At 42.5% G+C, this 21,381-nt stretch overlaps 1 protein-coding gene across 7 annotated transcripts in view; it reads right to left on the bottom strand.

Annotated features, from left to right (window-relative positions):
- The window catches only part of mdfic (MyoD family inhibitor domain containing), a 150,263-nt gene that overhangs the window by 113,368 nt on the left and 15,514 nt on the right, over nt 1-21,381 (bottom strand). For 5 of the 7 annotated variants that reach the window (XR_005078851.1, XM_037121371.1, XM_037121372.1 and 2 more), the window contains exon 5: nt 6,394-6,570. Coding sequence is in view for 6 of the 7 variants with exons in the window: in XM_037121371.1 (XP_036977266.1) it covers nt 6,394-6,570 (177 nt within the window). In the remaining variant the exon portion in view is untranslated. Of the gene's footprint in view, nt 1-6,116; nt 6,257-6,393; nt 6,571-15,138; nt 16,860-21,381 lie in introns of those variants that run through there. The other 2 variants (XM_037121373.1, XM_037121374.1) reach the window with 2 other exon arrangements.

Here is a 21,381-nt window from a genome sequence, read left to right as displayed (position 1 = left end):
TCACTTGGAGGTGGCCTTCTGAGCAACAGTGGCAACAACAGTGGCTGCACCAGCTACATTTGGACTGATGACACCAAGTAATGCGTTGGCTTCATCCATGAAAAAAAAACCCAAAAAACATCACAACCATTTTAGATGCTAAACAGCACCAAACAGCCGGTCTTGCTACCAGTTCAATCTATTGTTTCCAATCTCTGATGGAAATACACTTTTCTATTGCCTGGTTAATTTGCAATTTTTGGCAACATTTCAAAAGCTTGCTCCACATTTGCTTTGGAATTCAGTGGAAACACTGCTGATGTATTAAGAAATCAATGCTATAATCTCATAAACTGTAACATAAACTTAAGTATTTACATAACCTAGGTTTTTATGAGTGTTACACAGGCACCATAAAGCCAATTAAAGCAAACTACTGGCACAAATCTGAATCTCTTTCACAATCAGCAGTCATCTGACACATACTGGAACACAGGAAGGACAAATGACGAGGTTTAAAAAGGAAGCAACACACATGCCAGCACACTAATATTTGCTGACTCTCTGTGTTTTGCTCCCTGTCTGATGGCATTCACCGTGGTTCTGAAGAAGTGTGTACGTGTGTTTTTTACTGTCACATTTTCCTGCCATTAGTAAAGTGAGAGTGTGACTTCAGAGAACAGCCAGTTGAGACCCCCCGAGCCAGGACATGTATATGTGGGAGTGTGTGTGTTTATGCCAGGGGTTGCTTAGATACCACTTCCCTGGTGTGTACTGAGGTGAAACCTAATTGCAGAAATAAAAGTGTATTAAGGCGAGGTAAACAATAAACTTCAACCCAGGAGAACATAATGACTGAAGCAGCGAGCGCACCACGGACAAACAAATGCAAAATAAACAGAAAAGAGACAGAGTTGTTGTCAATTTCCGTGTTCACATAAGCTCAAAAAAGCTTTTAATTCTTAAGATATAAAAAATAGAAACATGTAACCGTTAAATGAGAGTAATCAGAGCAGCAGGATCACACATAATTGTTCTATCCTACTTTTTACCACTGCTTCCAATGATTAATCTGCTCTGAAGACACCCAGCGCCATGTATAACCCTCACAGAGAAATTTCCTTTTAAAACAGTCCTAATGTACACAACTCAATTAACTGAAATTAAAGATTAAATGGAGTTTCCAGAGACTGTACTAATTAGTTCCTGTTCGAGTCACCGCCATGAATGTATGCTGTGTAGTACAACTCATCAGACTATGTAGCGCCATATGGTCGACATGGCCTATGGGCTTTGTGAGAATTACTTCATGGAGAGAGTCCAAGCCAAGCAGGTGAAGCGGTGTTTTGGCTGCAGCGTAGCAGCAGGCTTTATAGACAGCGAGGGAGACACAGGGTACATTTTTCTCTCTACAAGTTCGGAATTGTGTGTGGTGGGGAAAAAGCCCTGGAACACACATTACGCGACGAGATGATCGAAAAACGAGGTCAAACAGAGGAAGATACTCTCACAGAGAAGCAGAAAGTCCAAACTGAGCAGCACAATGAAGTGTGGCTCGTAGCCAAGTAAAACAGATGACATGATGTAGCTGACTACTGTATCCTAGTAACACAGAGCCCAAAGCAAGAAAATAAATCAACAGATGAATACGAATCATTAACAGACTGGGTAATTTTTACCTCCAAATCAGGAGAGATGACAGTGGTGACGGATATTCTTCACACTACACAAAGCATGCTAATATGCCGGATGCTAACAGAGTGACAACTAAATTGCAAGTCTCAAACTTTGGCTGTGATAGCGCTTTCATGTGGTGTCGGATTAGTTAAAAAAAATTAGTTCCCAACAGGGAAATTTCATCATTCCTTTTCTTACTTGATTTGTAATACGGTATTTGGTTGAAAACATATTTAGCATTAACTCAGCAAACCAGCCCAGTCTCTTTGTAATACAACACATCGGCTTTGTAGCAACAGTGCTGTTCCCACATCATGATTTAAAAGCTCATGAACGCAGCGAAGTTGCAGGACCGACCTACCGACTCGGAAACCATCCGAGGAGCACAGGAAAACACCATGAAACACAGCGTGTGACCTAACAAACTGGCTGGCACAACAGACTAAGCCAGCCAGACCAAACATCTCCATCTTTCTCAAGAGCCCTGAAGCACTGCAACGGCATTTCATTTGATTGACAGCTGCATATCGACTGCTGAGACAAAGTTGTTGTTGTGTTCTAACTGTGAAAGACAGTTAAGCAACAGTGACTCACTCATTCAGCGCTGGTTAGATCTATATCCATGACCTTCCACAAAATGGGTGAAAGCAAACCCTGCCTGTGGATAACACGCAAGTCAATTCTCCAGACATTCTTTACAGTGGACATTTGAATCATGGCAATAAAACCACAGGTGGAACTGTCCGTTAAAGGGTAACTCCACCAGTTTTACACTTGTTTGTGGCCAAAGCCTTTTGCGGCTCCCTGAGAAGCTGCAAGTAATCTGAAAAATTACCTGCAGACATGTCAGTCAGCGGTTAAGTTGTACTGTGGGTAATGTAGGGTGCCAGGTTTTTGAAAAGGAATTATGTTTATGTTATGTCAAAAATTATCCAGTGATTAGCCAATGCAGCCATTTCCAGATAAAACTTCAATGGTAATAACTAAATCTGAGGATATGCTGTATGTAGTGCACAGTGTAGGCTACCATTTTCCACTCTGTGGGATATGTTGGTGGGTGTCTTCCACATTTGTTTTTCTTGTCACTTGAGCATTGCGTGGCAAAGCGACGCTCTTTCTACAATCAGAGCAGTGTTTATGAGGCATGAAAGAAGCGTATTTAAAGTCCTACTCAGCCCTCTCTCGACAACTCCAAAATTGCAGGGTACTGTGCACACAAATGCCCAAGGGGCTAACAACTCACTGTGATTACACATCATGAGATTTATGTCCGTTTACACATGTAACCCTCCCACAATGTCCAAAACCATCAAGTCATTACAGTGGATAACATCGTGCCATTTGTCAGCTTGACTGGATAGAAGTTTAGGCAACAATATTGTGTTGAAGTTGTTGAAGTACACTGAATGGCCTCTATTGAGACTCCGAGTCCCATACGGGTATGTGAGCATTATACCTTGGGGATGGAAAACTGCATAGCTGAGTGTAAACTGCTGATCAACTGAGAGCTTGGCGGGATTATGTTGTGGCTTCCATAACTGGTTTACGACATGAGATGCCCGTTTTAAAAGAGGAGGTTCTGTAGTTGGAGGCATGGCACGGCACGGCACGGCACGGCACGGCACGGCACGGCACGGCACCCACAGAGGAAGCAGAGCCCAGCCGCTTTATCCATCACGGCACGATTTGAATATACAAATGCTAACAGGGAAAGTGTAATGCTATCCACTGCAAACAAGCGAAAATATATACACTCCAAAGGGAGACTGGCAAGACTGGCACCGTTTGCGGAACAAAAGTTTGGTCAAATTATACAAGAATCGATGTCAGGTACAGTCAGAGAGGCGAACGGAGCGGATGTTTGCTTTCACCTGTCACACGCAGCCATTTCCTAATTTCCAGACTATCATGAACAAGGCTCAGGCTCTCGAAACAAAGGGGCCCGCTAACAAAGCTTCCCATGGAGAATTGTCTGCGGCCTTGGTTTGCTATTTACATACAGATGCATTGGCGAGGAATTTGCATAATGTTTTTTGTAGCGGGGTGCTCAGGGGAGCGGCATTGTAACATATTGGTGCCTAATGAACTCTGAAAAAAATTGATTTTCCACAGAGTAAATTAAGAAATGCATTATAGCTGTTAAAGCAATCTTGGGGGAAATCGGAGCCTTCCTCTGCTAAACTACGCTTGATAAGTAATAAATTACATGTTACACTTATTTGCTTTAATTCATGCTAATTTTGCCCAATTAATGTATCACTGTAGTTCTGAGGGCAGCCACGGGAGATTTAATTATTTATTGGATTTCCGTGTGTGTGTGTGTGTGTGTGTATGCGAGCTTGTGATGCATTGTTGGCAAATGATGTGTGTATGAATGTAGTAAAGGATTTGTTTGTTCCACATACAATTGCAGGCTTCTGCGGTAATTGTAAATGTTTGTATGTGTGTCTGTGTCTATCAGCGGCAGAGTCAAATCCTGCGCCTGCCGGGACTTCCTGACAGAGGCCTGATTGTCTGTGGCTGCACACTCTCAAGTCTCTCTCTCCCTCGCTCTCTCTCTCTCTCTGACTCGCCACACACACACACTCTGGACTAGTTTTTGGCTGCCTTCCTCTCCTTCCTTCCCCTCCTCCCTCGCTAGGCCAGCTCGCAGGGTGAGTCATTGTTTACAGGCCTTTCACTCTGCTGTCCTATCACCCTGCTCCTGACGCTGCTTTTCCATTCAATCAGAGCCCCTGCATGTGGGGACACGACAACCAGGGCCAGGCCTCGCGTTTCCTCCCCGAGACATCTCCGCGGGCCGACTGCTTCTGTCCACATGATAATCTGACATGCAACCGGCCGCAGCTTTTTCGCCACTTTTCAACGTTTTAACTTTTAAGCCTACGCTTTAGGCTGGGTCACTTCTAATGCGCATGCATGCCAGAGGGTAGGGGGTTCAGACGTTTTCTGTCGCCGTGGATTAAACCTGTGACCTTCCACGTCCTCATTAGCCGCCGAGCTAACCTTATAATCAAGAACACAACGGAAACCTGATTTGGAAGTACGAAATAAGTGGATTAAGTCGGGAAAATGATGTCACTTTGCCCTTATCTGAGTATCATCTGCCAAATGATACATACACACAGCATATTGGAAGACTGAATGGAATCTCAGGCCCACTTCTGACATGTTCCTATGCAAACGTTTGGCGAGGCAGCCGGAAAAATTTACTGTTGAATTAGCCTTTTGTTTCACTTGACTGTAGCAGAGAATAGGCCTCTGTTTCCCTCCTCATAACCCGCCACCGAAGGCATTTCTCCCGTAACAGCGGCGCACGGAGCTGCTAACATGAACCGAGTTCACCCAGAGTACTTGATACAAGTCTGTGCAATCAGAAACTACATGCAAATTCAAGTTTCGCTAAGGAGATCTGCAAGCACACCTGTGAGGAAAAAAAACAACGCAAACAAGGACGACATGATGGCCTAGTTAGCTATCAGCCTGCTGTCAGACCTAATAGGAATTAGGAGGAGTTAACGCTACTTTGTTTCTCTCCCCTTCAAGTACTCCCTCTACCCATCGCACTCACTTCTGAGGCATCCACTAAGTATCCACCCTCATCACGGCAATATTAAAAAGCTTAGCTGACGATGGTTTTTCAAGTAAATTAGAGAAAACAAAATCTCTCAGATTAGTCAATTAAGTGGCACATTAGCCCGAGACTTAATTAAAAGATAGCGAGGCATACAGTCTTTAAGGATATTGAGAGGCGACGGGAGTGTTTAAACAGCAGATTGAACAAATGGCACTTATTAAAAACTTGACTGTGAGTCACTTGACACCTCACATATCCCCTGCACCTTGAGCTACATAAACAGAGTGTCAGCTCCCTGGCTTCCTGCTATGCAAATCTCGGGGATGAGGCGACGAGAGGAAGTGCACTCGTCATGCAGCATCCCTGCCTGGAACGTCAAGATGCCCTCCTACAATCAGCGGCTTAGCAACTGCGGCAACCAGAGCGGAAACGTTTACTAACTCACGCTTCTCTCACACCGCTCCTGGATGGCGATTATGAATGTTTTTGAAGGGGAAAGGGGAAATTGAACTTGCCAAAGAAAGAAACTTGAGTCGGGGCTGAGATGCATCTTGTGCTCGAACACAGGAAGTGTGTTAGCGGGAAAATGTATCCACACGAACACAAACCCCTTCTGGGATAATATGTGTGTGTGTGCATGCTTAGTGTCAACCTCTCTTTGAGAGGCATCCTTAATTAAACCTTTTGTTCTTCCGAAATGACAGAAAATAGCAGAGCCTAGGCGAGCAAAAGGCAGTTATTGTGTCAGAGTGCCGAGACTGAAGAGCAAGGTACACTAAAACATCACAGTTCACTGCTCGTGTTGCCATCTCAGCGTCACTTTCTATCCAGAACAATGCGACAGCTGACAGCTCGCACCCAGGAATTATCACGCTAAACTGAATTATTTCTGCCACGTGTTAATTTATTAACAACCTGTGCATGCTCTAATGTAGCCTGCATTTGCATATACATTTTTAACCTGCAAGCTCAATCGTCTCGAATATTCTTTCGTTGGGGGGGGGGGGGGATATTTCATACCGCCTTTTGTTGCACCACGTTTGAATTTTTGAGACCGGGGTGGGGAAAAAAAACAGAAAGAAAAGGAAGAAAGACACATAAATCTCACACATGTCCGCAGGGCACATATTCTTTAAGGGCAGATATCTGCACTTCATCACCTTGCAACATATGAGATGTGGCATCTCCGATCTGAAGCCTCCTCCTCCTCACTTGTTCTGCGCCTTGCTGACTCTCTCGCTCTCTCTCGCATTCTGTCTCAAAGAGGCACCTATGACTGCCTTCAAATGGCTTCAAATAGTGCGAGCCGGCTTGTTTAGATGGCTCCCCGGGACTTTTCTGTTAAAGAAGAGCAAACATACAGTATTAATAAGCGCCGATGAACTATTCATGTCAGGCTTCAATGCACTAGATTGAATATGTAACTGTGAAAACTCTGAGTTAAGGACTCAAATGTGTAAACCTGTTTGTGTTTTTAAAGTTATTTGGTACGAAAGAGACAGGGGAGGACAGATAATACAGTCATCAACAGAACGACCATGATCTAACAAAGTATCCAATTACATCATAGTGTGTCAATTATCACCTGACAGACAATGAATGATTGAGAAAACAGAATCTGGAGGGGGGGAATCACACTTCCCACCGTAAGAGCCACCTTCGCTCGCCCCAGATGCACCATTAAGCATGCAGAGAAAGTGACATTTGCCACCCGGCAAACCAACTCCCACCCACCATCACAACAACAGCTGCTGTTAAAGGTGCACTATGACATTTTAATCAGAAGAGACAGATCTTCATTGAGGACAACACAATTTAATTCTGTTTCACTTTGTTCATATGTGGCGGACCCCCCACCTCATTTTCCTCTGAGAACAGCTTCTTCATTCAGTTAAGGAAAAGTTTAATATTTCTGAGTTCGTATCATTACCTCATTACTATTGCAAATATCCAAATTCTGAGTTTGAATTTCTTCTCCAAAAAAGGCAGAGCATTTTATTGTAAAATTCTATAAAAAGGTAAAGCATATCAAACGGATATGTTCATGTTTCTCTGTCAAAACTGCATTTCTTACCATTTCTTTCATCTGAATTTCAATTCAGTTGCTTAGTAATCTGTTGATTGAAACTTACAGGGATCAACACACCAAAACTCATTCTGCAGGCACCCTTATGTACATTATGAAGATGAATGTAACCAGCTTGTAGCTTTCATGTAGCTTGTGTTAAGTTTTACTTATTTTTCACTTTACTTTTCTCAACATTCCATAATTTCCATGTTCCATTAAAAAAATAACAGCAACCCATCTTTTCCCTTGAAACTACTTACTGCCGAAGAAATAGTCCCTATGAAAGCAGTTGTAAGGAAGACACGAGGACACACGTTGAGGTCCAAACACGAACCACAAACCTATAAATGTGCTGCATTTATCCTAGCGATGAATGAACGCGTTCCACACGTGTAATTTACACTTTCTGAAGTTCTCCACGGGATTCGGATGCGAGCAGGTGTTGCAGGCGCACACCTGCAAACTTTCCCCGCACATCAAATTCCCCACGGCGTGTGTACAACATACCCAGACGACGCCTAGTTACCTCGCCTTTAATCTTTTGCTGCGCGCCACACGCCGTCACAAACAAACTGTTGCCGCGGCAGTTTGTTGCCGAACGGCGTGTAAACAAAGATGCAACAGGAGATGTGTTTATTTGTAGCAGATGAAACAATTAAGGGGCGCCTGACAGGCAAATACAAACACGCCGAGGCAAAGCATCTGGTGTTATGGGGGGGTATCGCTCGCTGTTTTTGTTGTTGTTTGTGGTGGTGGAGCTTGTAGAGACAAGGCTAACAGCCCAAGACGGGGAACACAATTTATCAGATCTGACAAACAATTAATTCCTCATTTATTTGTTGAAGGAAGGGGGGGGGATGTGGAAAAAAAAACACCCATGTGAACGTGTTTGTTTGATCTTGTGTTTTTGTTACAAGGCATGTTAAACGCAGCCTATTTGTGTGTGTGCTTGTGTGTGTGTATGAGAGAAAGAGGCTTTGCCTGTCACTCATGTTAACTCAATGTGAAGAGGCTGCTCCAAGCGGAAAGTTGAGTCCTATATATTTGCCACAATGGCTGGTGTTATTAAGACCTTGATCCGTGTTTTCTTTCTGCATGGAGGGAGGTAAGCTACTACACGCTCTCTCTCTCTGTCTCTCTGTCTCTCTCTCTCTCTCTCTCTCTCTGTCTCTCTCTCTCTCTCTCTCTCTCTCTCTCTCTCTCTCTCTCTCTCTCTCTCTCTCTCTCTCTCTCTCTCTCTCTCTCTCTCTCTCTCTCTCTCTCTGCAGTGTGTCAGGGCGGGGTAGCTTGGCAGACTCGGGTTAAGAGGAGACACGGACACACAAACACGCATCTCAGCTCTGTAAACATCCCTTTTTCTTTTTTTTTTCTTCCGAACCACCGCGAGGGAAGTTTTCCGTTGGTTGCCCGTGCTCAGTGGGAAGAATTTCTGGTGGGAGCTGTGAAAAATAAACAGAGTTTCTGGTGTGCAAAATGGTCTCAGTTAATCTCAGAGGGGAAACGCACATCCTAACGTATGAAAAAGAGAGCACTGTGCGACCAACGACGACAACCGACCTTCTCTTCCATTGAATTCCAAGAAAACTGCACAAAAAACCCAATGATTGAAACCTAGATTGTCTAGGACGCCTTTATTTCAAAAGCAAATAATCTCAGGGTCTTTCTAAAAAACAATAATTGTCTGTTGTTTTTTTTGTTTTTTTTGTTTTTTTTTAACCGAGCAGCTGATGTGATCATGAACATATCCGGCTCTGTATGTGGTTGTGAACCCTCAGATAAACTGCTACAGAATAAGCGCCCCTGCTAAACAACCTGCCAATCAACCCACGAGATCCAGATGACTGGAGGCCAGCGGAGTCGGCGTTCATTTAAGTGATGTTAAGAACAAACAATCAAAAGTGCTGCTCGGGAGACCGCAACACGTCCACATCAGCGAAATGACATGTAACAATGGTGACATCTAATTTATAGCTCAAGGAGCGTGTACAAGCAAATAAACAGGCATCTCTGGTCCGCACGTCCCTCTCAATTTGCCTCTCCCACGGTCCACTGCCTTTCAGACGGAGGGGCGGAAGGAAAATAGAAAAGTTGAAAGTGCGCAACTTTAAGCTGATGTCTTATTCACAGGTTCAAGACCTCGGCTTCTGTTAGAAACCAGCGCAGGCATCCGTAAGAGCTTTCCCGAAGACAAGCACACAAACAAAAAAATACTCCACTTGCAGTGTAAGGTGGAATCTGAACTTGGGGGGAGGAGGGGTGCGAGGAGGGGGAAGGAGGAGTTGTTTTCAGCTCTGTCGAGGAAGAAAGGAAATGATTTGAAAACATCCCGGCATCTCTACCCTCCTTTCATTCCTCTCTGATTCTCACGTTCTCCCCGGCAGATGTTGTCGGCGCAGACTTCACGGGGGCAACGATGCGTGGCAGCAACTTTGAACCTCACCGCGCCCCATCCAGGAGGTTTGAAAGCCCCAGTCTCGTGATCTCGCCGACTGCCGCGTTATCTTTGCATCGCCGTGGCGACGCCTCCAGGTAACAAGGAGATTAGAAGCAGTCGGAGGCCCATGCACCGCAGCAAAGCTCGAGCAAAAGGGGGTCTTTAAATATTTAAGGTATGAGTGCGATCACACATTGTTACTCTAAGACAAGAGGGGAACAAAGAAGACAAATCTTTCACTTGGAAACCATTTACATTTCATTGCTCACACTCTGTTCTGAGACAATTTCTGAGTGTGGAATTTTCGAGTTTTCTTGTGTAAAAAGTATACAAAATTAAACAGACGCGTGGCACTAAAAATAAACAAAGGAAAGCATCTGTGATCAGCGCTCCGCCACTGCTGATGCAATTTTTATGCACTTTTCATGTGGGAAACCACATCAATAATTTGTGCGACAGAAATAACAAGCAAACAAATAACACGTGGTGCGAGACGGACGGCCTCTCCGGCCTCTTGTCAAAGTCAATTACACTCCTCAGGTAATGACCCTATTTGCATTGTAAACCAGGCCCTTGTGTGGGAAGGCTAATGGGGCCACTACCTGAGGAGATTAATTGAGAGTGACATTACTTGAACTCCCCTCTTTTTTTCTTTTTTTTTCCTCTTAGACACAGCCCTCTGAAAGATCGTCTCATCTTCTTTTAATGTCATGCCACAAGTCTAAACAGCGAGGTTGAGTCTTTTCAAACTCTGGCACAAGCGAGGAGGAGGAGTATGAGGGGTTGGAAGGTTTAAGCCAACATGCCTCATGTTGTTTGTTATCTAAAGGGACAGTTCAACCTAAAATCAAAAATACAATTTTACTTTTAATCTGCTGTTTATCCCTGTAGATTCTTTTGGTTTCAGCTGCCAAATTTGTGGGATATCAAAGGTGATATCTCTGGTTCTGCTGTATACATTTTGAACATTTAGTTTCTAATCATATCATAGTGAGTCCAACAGTGTTGTGAGAGTCCAATGCTTAACCACTGGACTGTGAAACTCAGCCACTGAGTCACATCACTGCAGGCAATTCAAAAGGCTTTCATACTGCTTTTTTCATAAATGCAGTGGTAATCCCCAAGTGCTATAAACATACTTTACCAGATATCTCTAGAGCCTATATCTCCCAATCGTGGCGACTCACACCAAAACAATCTATCTAAATAAATAGCACAGCGGGTCAGAGGAAAAACATGTGCTTTTGATTTTTGGGTGAATCGTCCCTTTAAAAATTCAGCAACGATCCTCTGTATCACAAACACTATCATGTTTACAACCTATAATGACACGTGCTGCGACACAATACAACAATGCCAGTGATTTTTCCCTAATGTGATCGGGATTCGAAACTTGCTTGCAGACGCTGACAGGTTTTGCATCTGCTTCATTATCTTTAATGACTCACAACACAATATCATAAATATATCAAAATCACCCCAACGCTAACAGCCAGGTAATGACGGCTATTATGGATCCTATGGATTGACGGAGGACTGGGGGAGAAAAAAAAAAAAAAGCGAGCGCGGTTGCATTTTCAAAAACAAGCACCAATGTTCCATCTGGAGCAAAACAGATGTTGAATAAAAGAGAGGTGTCACACATTAACTGCCACCTCCTCTTGTCCTGTCTAATTAGTCGCATTATGCGTAATTATAATATGGTTATAATCTTACCAGTATACAACTCTCAGGTCTACCTCCAATATGAATATGAAGGAAACAAAACACCATTAATGCACCCATCTGCTTTTTTCCCCCCTCACATAAAGCTGCAGCAGAAGCGGTAATTTGTTCTTGTGGCCGAGGGCAGCAGACTTTCATTTTCTGAGTGAAAGAGTTGCATCCCACCCAATTGAGCAGGAAGGATGGATGGATGAATACGCGGCTAGTCAGAGGAGCCGCACTCCTAATTTATTTAATATCGTAAGAGAAATGACCTTGAGATCAGAGAAGTGCTGAATTTCTCCCCAGACGGCAAACAGAAACAATGGAGCCGTCCTAATTGTGACATTACAATCCGGCACACAGTGAGCGATCAGAGGGGGATTGATTAGAGGAGTGGAAAGGTGGACGACTTTGTGAAAAGGTCACTGCACACTCTACCTGGAGTTTTTAATATTTCCAGCCCTCCTCTGTGAACGCGGAACAAAGTGAAAGAAAAGGAAGAAAAAAAGTACAACTCCTGTGTGATTACAGACTTTCTGGACAGTGATATTTTCCCAAACGCATTAGTGAAATAAGATGGTAATTTTTCCCGGGGCTGCGGTGTATCCAGGCAGAAAATGATAAAAGGAAAAACGGATAGAATGGAAAAGAGGAGGGGGGGTTCTTCCTCTCTGCTCTCCCAGCAGGGGTGCTGACGTGGAGGTTAATTGAGGGGTTAACAGGGGGTGGTGTCGGCTGAAGGTCAGACCGCTGTTCAAGCCACCAGGAGGTCCCTGCTCCTTGATGACCTCACTGAGTGTTGTTGGCCATGTTTCCATGTTGGCGCTAACGCTGCTGCTAGGTGAGCATCCTCTCTAATAGAGAAAGGACCAGAGGAGAAGGAATGTGCCACACAGAGCTGTGAAGGGGGGGGGAAGCAGAGGGGAGAGGTTACAGATGTGGCCACCATGAAACTCACACTTACTGCTGCACAGCTGCCCGTCAACATTTGTGCTCAGGACACACAGGTCTCGGGTTAGAGACACGACGTTGTGATATAATTGAAGATTGCTGCAATAACGACGCACGTTAAGCGATGTCAGCCAGGACTAGAGACAGTCTGAAGATGAAAGGCACAGCTTAGGAAGGAGAAGAAATTGACGGCAGCAGCAGAACATTTACAAGACAAGTGGAGGGAAAGTGACAACAGCTCCAGTACCGAGCGGTCTTCAAATTGCATTTAATATCAGGGCTTCAACTAGCAATCATTGTTATTATCGACCAATCTCGCTGATCATTTTCTTGATTAATCAATTAGCCATTTGGTCTATAAACCACCAGAAAAAAAATACTGAAAAATGCCGATTGTACAGTAATTTCCCACAGCCAAGGGAGATGTATTCAAATGTCTTGTTTTTTTGAACCAACAGTCCAAAACTCAAAGATATTGAGTGTTTTATCAAATCAAATTTGCAATGCTGAAAACAGCAAATAGTTGGTACTTTAGCTGAAAATGATCTGATTGATTAAACAACCAATTGTTGCATTTGATTGTAATTAATAAAATAATTCCAGTTGTTACTGTGAACTCCCAACTGACTTCATGGGTGAGAACATCTGTTTGGACAACTGCTGTAAAACAATTCATACCCCTCAGCCACCAAATTAGCTGTAATTCCTGAACCAGTTCCATCTAAGAGTCTAGGAACCATTGCGATCAAAACTGCATCATCAGCGAAGGGCTTTGCACAATAAATAGAATGACACGTCCAACATCAGTTCCCATTTCAGGTCAGGGAAAACCTGCAATTGTTTAGTTCGAGCTGGGAACGTGACACATTACAAACCACTTAAGTTTTAGTTGAAATGTTCCAAACAGTTCAAATTTAGAGGTGAGAACCAGGATGGAACCAGTTAGATGGTGGTGGAAAAGTCTCTAGACTGAGCATGCACATAAGCAGTATCAGTATGGGGAAAAAGACATTTTCATGTGACAACAGTGTCTTCTGAGGACTTTTAAGACCTATCACCTAGAGTTTGGAATACAAAATGTAAATTATAACCTGTTTGTCACACAAGATACGTAAGACTCCATATTCGAAGAGAAGAGAGGCTTGCGGGTCACATTTTGCCACTGGGCATTACCTGACTGGACTGAGAAGATTTTGCTAGTCTTATGATGGAATAATGGACACAGAATGTATATGGAAAACAATCATGTGTTTCTTTGGTAATGTTTTATTTTCTAAAAATGATTCTCTTTGAGATAATGTACAAAACTACTAAAAAGGAGCCGTGAACTCCAAGTTGAGAAATGATGCATCGAGATGAAATTGAGAAGGATCAAGTGTAAGAGGCACAGAGTAAAAAAACAGAAAACATACAACAGGATAGTATAAGAGGACAACTACTGATACTACATGTACACACTTTTTCTTTTTAGATGAATTCTTCACATTATCTATATAGTGTTTTCTTGACACTCTCTAGCCCGTAACAAACTTGTGGCGTGAGTTAATCATAAACATGAAAATGAGGTTTACTTTCTGCACTTTATCTGCTGCAGAGGTGCCTATCCAACCTACTTACACACAATAACAGTGCGCCATTAAGACGAGCTGTGCATGACAGCACATTATCTATGTTGGCGTTAGGAAGGGACATTTTTTGTTACCATGTAGCAAGCAGTGCTAATGAGGGCCAGCATTAAGTATCATCACTTAAACAACATCAAAGCGGATCTCTACGACAGGAAAATGACTCCGTTGGTGATTCACCACAAACTCATCTCGAGATACACAGAATTAAGCAACAGGAAAAAAAAGGAGACAAAAACTGCCTTTACCCTGCATTAGTTTACCATTTCAACATGACAGTCCATGATTCCTTTTTTGTATTGTGAGCCCCTGGGCCTCATACCGAGAAAGCGGCTTACATGGCAACCAGGGTCACCATTTTTTAATTCCTTATCACGGCCCTCGTGCACAGAGTGCCGTTCAACAAGTCATACTCAAACAGTATGTATGTAGTATAGCATCACAGGAAAGACTTGTACCACACACAGCTGACAAAGCCTAATCGTCGACGGCCAACATTGGAGGAGGACTCTCATAGTAATAAAGACATAAGCTGTACACATTGTTTATCTTAACGTTGCAGAAACTGTACAGCGAGCTGGTCCAAACCCCTTTTTGTTGTGTAAAAAAATGTGAGTATCCACACTGTATTTCCAGTAAATCCATGGCTTCAAATATGGCCAAATCCAGAGATGATTCTTTCGTACAAAATGTTTTCATAGACTTTCCAGGATTTAAGATCTGACAATTCATTATGAGCTTATCAGCAATTTTTGTGCAGGTTTCTTTCGTAACAGAAGGCCACTATGGTTAAAAAAAAATGCTTGAAATAAAAAAATAAAACAGAGCAAAAAACAAGCACATTCTTTATCTTTGGCTTTAAGCAAATAGCAGATTCTGATGTCCTGATTCACCTTTGATACTTTGATATCAGTTTCAACAGCTCTACAGTGCTACAGTAGATATGTGTAAATGAAAGTCTGTGTTGCAAAACTACAGTATCCAACTAAAAATATGTCACATAAACCTTTTACAGTGTTGTACAGTATGAAGACTGCAACCTCTTTTTGAGCATAAAAACAAAAAAAGAGAAAAAATAGGGATGCACGATATGGATTTTTTATTTCCGCCACCACAGATAATTACCTGCCTCTCCGATACCGAAATCTGATAATTTCACATTTTTGTATTTTATAAAAAACTAACCTGTAGTTTATGCAAAACCTGAGGGTAATGAAGGCTAGGATGTAGTCAGTAAAGAGGATTAAATATCAGATTTGTTGTGGTAAAGCTCAGATTTTTTCCCTCCTCTCTGAACACTTATGGAATGTGTATAACAAATTACAATCATGTTGTAAAAACTGTCACATTTATTGACTTAAGTACTGTACTTGCAGACAATTTTGGGGTACTTGTACTTTACTTGAGTATTTCCATTTTCTGCTATTTCATACTTCCACTCCACTACATTTTAGAGGCAAATATTGCACTTTTTTCTCACACCATTAATTCAATAACATTAGTTACTAGTTAATTTTCAGATAACATGCTGCAGCAGAGCCAAATAAATGTAAGTTTAGATTAACTTGCTTTTTTGACTCACATAAAAAATATAACACCAATTCCAAAAATCGGAAAAGTGCTCCAATATTGAATCTGATAACTGACCAGGCCGATAATCGATCAACCCATAATATACATACATGTAAATATGTGTATAATTCATTTTTACTTGTACAACTGATAATTTTATGTGATTTGCATTTAATATCAGATACTTTAGGACTTTCACTCAAGTACTTTTCGTATGAGTGACTTTCCCTTTTACTTAAGTAATATTTTAACACTGTATCTTTACATTTACTCAAGTATGACTTCTGGGTACTTCAAACAACACTAGCTATTGAGAAAAGCGTGCTACAATAGTTGTTTTTGTTGTTTTTTGGCAGACTGTCACCAACTTTAAACTTACATACGCCAACGATTGTAGTGTGTAGAGACTGCACATTTTGGTTAATTAAAAAAAGAAGATTTGGGCTTCCTATTATCGGATATCATCTCAGTATGATTAATAGCCAATTACTTAAAGTTCCCATTATGGGGCTGACAGTGATATCGTGCATCCCCAAAGAAAAACAGAGTACTGAATGTCATCATTTTGTCTACAACACGTCAGTCATGTGAATGACTACAAAGAGGAAAGATACAATTAAACAGCATTCCTGATGTAACAATAAAATCTTTAAGGCAGTCTGTGATAATACTTCTTATGTAAAAGGAGATAATACATAACAGAAAACAACTTACTACACATCGAAGATTTAACTAACTTGTTCATATATCTGGAGTTACTTTTAGCCCCTGCTGAGCTGGTTTTGATGGAGAAGCCCAGTGTCAAAATAAGTCTTTCAAAGCATGCTTTACCCAACTATACAATCACTCAACAGTCATCACAGACAGACAAACACAAACACACACACACAATCACACAGTCCCTCTGTCTGTTGCTGAGTTCAAAGTGACAGCAGCAGCAATTTCCTTCCATTCTTCCATCCAGGGTCCAGTTATCCCCCTTACAGAGGAACCCTGGTCTGCACCAGCGCAGGCCTCCCTATGTGGGGAAGCAGATGCCGCAGCATTCCATACAGATTTCCAGGCAATCCGAGGACTCGCAGCAGGCATCCATGATGCCACAGTCCATGTCACAGGGAGAGCTGCAGTCGTCGCCCAGGTCGTCGGTGCAGCAACAGCAGCAGCAAGCCTCTGACGTGCACGCGCCGCACGAGGCCTGCGCCACCACCATGTTGCAGAGTGTCAGGAACTCGCAGAAAAGGCAGGCCAAGATGCAGTGGACGCAGCAGTCTGGGTCCAAACCGGTCAGGGTGTCGAGTTGTAAAGTAAAATAAACATCAACAAAATAGATGAGATGAAAAAAACAGACACGTAACAAAGAAAATGAAAATATGTATTTGTAACATATTAAATTTGATTTTCGCCCAAATTAGCAGACATTAATGAAAAAGGAGCAGGGCGAGTGAGTGAGGACAGGCTGACAGCAGAACGGAGTAGGCATGTGGCAAAAGGGCAAGGGCTAACGAGGCAGGGGGGCTAAAGGAAATAAGAGAAATTCAAAGAAATGAATTCCTCTCCTGCAGTTTTGATTAACGGACCATTAAATAATTGTGGCATTATCATGCAAACTGCCAGGTTGATCACACAAAGATGATTAGCAAAGTCCAAGAGTCTCTCCCGGTAAATAGGTGGATTAATGCTGGCAACGCTCACACCTCTGATTAACATTTAACCTCCCCACAGACTCCTGTTAAAGAGCTGGTGGCATGTTTTCAGCTTGTTGTTTCATAGCGATGAAGAGTTCCACTATAAATTACCAATATACCTATTAACCATCACAACTCTGTTTCAGAATGGCCAAATTAGTTGCCGTAAAATCATTGTGCCTATTAGATAATTGAGTCGAACAGATTTAATTCTTACGTAGAAACTTCCTCTGATGCAGTTTGTTAGTAATGACATGTAAAGTAAGTTCAGGTTGCAGAGTTTTCTTCCCAAATTCTGAGACTTCAGTCCATAAATGGCATTAAATTAAACTTAAGCTCTATAAAGAGATGTTAAAAACATTAATTTAATCATATCAAAGACCTTAATTGACATGCTCTCCTTAAGGAAGAGAAGAACAAGAAGAAGAAAGGACACAATAAGGTGTGAAAAAAAAGTTGTTAGTACACATTAAATAGAGAACAGAACCTGTTTATGCCCAGCATGAGAGATAAATGTACACAATTTATGCTGTCATCAATCAAGCTGCTCCACCACAACTTCTGTAGTTGTATCAAAGTCACTAAATCATACTATCATTCCGCAAGTGTGCCTGGCACACACCCCTTGCAGCTGTCTCCTTTTTGAACCAAGGCCAGCCCAGCGCCACTGCTTTGGAGTGTTAAAAAGACATGATGTGCATGTATGCAGAAAAATAGCATTACAAACAGGGCACATTTGCATAACTTTCATCAGCCCATCTTGAGCTGTCAGAAGAGGCTGTTACTGATTGGGTTAGAGGGAAAGCGAAAGGAGGAGAGTGTGGAGGACGGCATGGGAAGGCAAGCTGCGGACTGCTGGATGCTCATGTTTGATTAATCAAAGTAGAGGGGGATTTTTTCTTTTTTCCCCTCACTATTTTTGTGGTGCTCAGGGCTGCAGAGCTGACCAGAAGCAGCTAGCTGACTGTGATACAAACAAGATAGAGAAGGGAACATGAAACGGGCAAGTGTGTGCGTACACGTGTGTGTGAGGGTGCCTGGAGTTTGAATGCATCTTATTATCCTTATCTGAGGCCATAACACTGGCAGTGATGGAAGATGCATGAGAATAAATCCCTCACTACTGAACATGTGATGTGGACATGCAGTCATTTGCTGTTGGGAAGATTTTGGATTTATTTCATGTTGGCAAAACAAAACCCATACGACATTCTTAACCGGCATCCACTTTAGTGTACGACCCTCTGAATTAAGGTTTGGCCTGTACCGATCCAATACTGGTATTGGATGCAGATAACAGACTGATTTCTTTGCAATACATTTAAATTAAAAAGACTTTGGTGTATTTTTGCATGTTGTATGTTTTACTAGAATCTTACAAATAATACCATAATAATAAGAACAATAATAGTAATTATAATAATGGTAATAACTTCGATAGTCAAGAAAAAAATAACTGTATCTGTATCAGCAGATATCAAATTTGGGGATCTTATCTGGAATCGGAACAAGTAACGTGGATAAGTGCATCTCTGACCAAGGAGCAAAAAAATGCCATAAGAACAATAAATGCTGCCTAACTACAGCTCCGTGCACCAAAACCTCAAAGTTCAGCCTAACAAAGTTTGAAGGACCCAGAGGGTATAGCCATGCCAGCGTTCAGAATGAAACAGTAGTCTCTGAATACGATATAAACACAGTACACAGGCATTAAGCAGCGGCCGGCCATCTCAGCTATTCGCTTGGATGTATAATTCAACACCAGCGATTAGTCTGGATCTTAGAGAAGCCAGCACAGAGGAGGGGAATGATGGGGGGGGTCGTATACTGTACACAAGAGATCTGGACGCAAGGCACATCGCCATGAAAACAGAGGGAGACAGACAGAAAGGCAGACAGAGACACAGAGTGAAACCAACCAACAGACAGAACAGCACACAACTGACACTGCTCCTGTTTAATGTCAGCGAGCGGCGATGAAGCCCAGAGTTTGCAGGGCCAAAAAAACAGCGTCCGGCGCCTCTGAGGAAATAGTCTGAGACATCTGGAAAGCTAACATCAAAAAAAAAGGGAGCGGCATGACACAAAACAAGCCGGATGGGCCTCAGAGCGGCAAGCTGTTGCAAAACATTCAAACTCACAAAGAGGGAGAGAGAGGACGAGATGGCTAGACAGAGGAAGATGAAGAGAGAGAGATTGATCAGAGAAAGCCTTGGTGGCCATGGGAACGCACAGAAGGCACACTTGGGTAAAGAGGGCAGCGGATGTTGGCTGGATAGTGGAGGTTCACCACATGAACTTCAGCAGCAGGCGTGTTTATAATGTATGACTGAGGGAAAAGTCAAAGCTGGAGGAGAGCTTACACAACACACACAAACACACTAAGGTTTATAGCTGGCGGCCTTGGCCCTAAATCTCTAAATGAGGCTAAAGCAGCTTGGAGGCCTTAACTGATTACACATAATTAACAAAAAAAACATAAACTAGATGACAAGAGTTGAGACAACCCACCCCACTAAACAAAAGCAGCGTGGTAAATGACTCTTCAGAAGCTGCAGTGTTATCACAGATTGGCTACGGTGCCAACGGCGTGTGCCAAGAAAACGCAGGGAGCGGCAGAATCCCCAGAGTTAGCTCCTGCTAGCTTACGCCTTTTATTTCCTGTGTTCAGGGGGCTGTTTAGGAGGCTAATTTCACAGGCAAACAGATTATGTTAATCCGTGTAAACATTCAAACACCACAGCTTGGCTGTTTTCCGGGGGGAAATAAATAGTTGAGAGCGAACATATTGATTCTGAGAGCTCTCGCGCCGGCAAATAAGCAACACAAAAGCCATAATGAGACAGCTGCTATTGTTTTATTTTTTTTTTCACACCCTCTCTCTTCTGTTATTTACCAATTAAGATGTTGAAAACATGACGTGTCTGGAATATCTCTGGTGGACGCATCCCACCTTTTCGTGCAATGTGTTGTGTGGATGTGTGCGTCTGCCTTCTTGTTTTTGCGCAGCCCACAAGTCAATCTGATGCATATTTCAGGGGAAACATCATCAAATAAAGATCAGACTGCCCACTTTTCTCTTTCATTTAAACATAAATCTCAACCTGACCATTGTGAATCCTTCAATAACACATATCACATCTTATTTTCCACCGTTACCTTGGGGTAAAAGCCTGCATAAAAAGACAAAACAGCGACGGCCTTGAGTTGGATGAACAGGGAGGAATTGGTCCTCCACTTTGAAGAAACATGCCAAAGCCTTCATGCTGTCCATGCTATGAAACACATGTATGTCAACAAACACAGCCACAGAGTCTAAAAGTCGGAGGAGGGATGCAAAGGGGCCCTATTAATGAGGGCCGAGGTGGCGCTGACAGGATGCAGGGAGAGCCAGAAAGGGCCCAGAGAGGTGTGAGGGCCGTGAGGGGCCCGAAGAAGGCTGGTCACATCTTTTAATAGGCACCCCATGATCTCTGGCCTCGTTAGACGGTCACACCTATCTCCCCCCACGGTAAGAGGACCAGCCGACCGCTTTCATTACTGGACTCACCTCGGCCTTGCACCTGACAAAATGATGGCTTCCCCGCACGGGTAACAGACTATCTGACTTGTTGTTAAAGAAAATAAAAGACTGGGGAGAGGAAAAAAAAATGTCATTTGCTTGACGGGGGTGATAAATATGAGAGGTCTTGCACTCCCATCATTAAAGGTGAGTGAAGGTATGAATTTATTATCAATATCTTAGTTTCTCTAAGTATTATTCAGTAGTGACTCACTTCAATTATGTTTTTTTTTTTAAATTCAACTACTTAAATCTACCAGTGTATGTCTTTTTTGACATTGTTTAGTGACTGGTCCTTATAATAAAAAAAGAATAAATAAATCACAATAAATCATATTTTCAAATGTTTTAACATCATTCAAATTGGTGTTTTTGACAACTGATGTATCTGGAGTGCAATTTCAAAAATGTTCTGAGGTGCCTCAATGACTTATAGATGGGATGCAGAAGAAGAAGCATGCACACTATCAAGTGTTAGTAAAGTTAGTGTGTATCAACGTGTGTGTGTGTAAATTTGGGCTCACTCGTTACCACCTCGAGTGTA

The sequence above is a fragment of the Acanthopagrus latus genome, chromosome 14 (assembly GCF_904848185.1).
Source record: "Acanthopagrus latus isolate v.2019 chromosome 14, fAcaLat1.1, whole genome shotgun sequence".
In the NCBI taxonomy this organism is placed as follows: domain Eukaryota; kingdom Metazoa; phylum Chordata; class Actinopteri; order Spariformes; family Sparidae; genus Acanthopagrus; species Acanthopagrus latus.
Note: the sequence above shows the minus strand (reverse complement) of the source record. Positions and strands in the feature narration are given on the sequence as shown.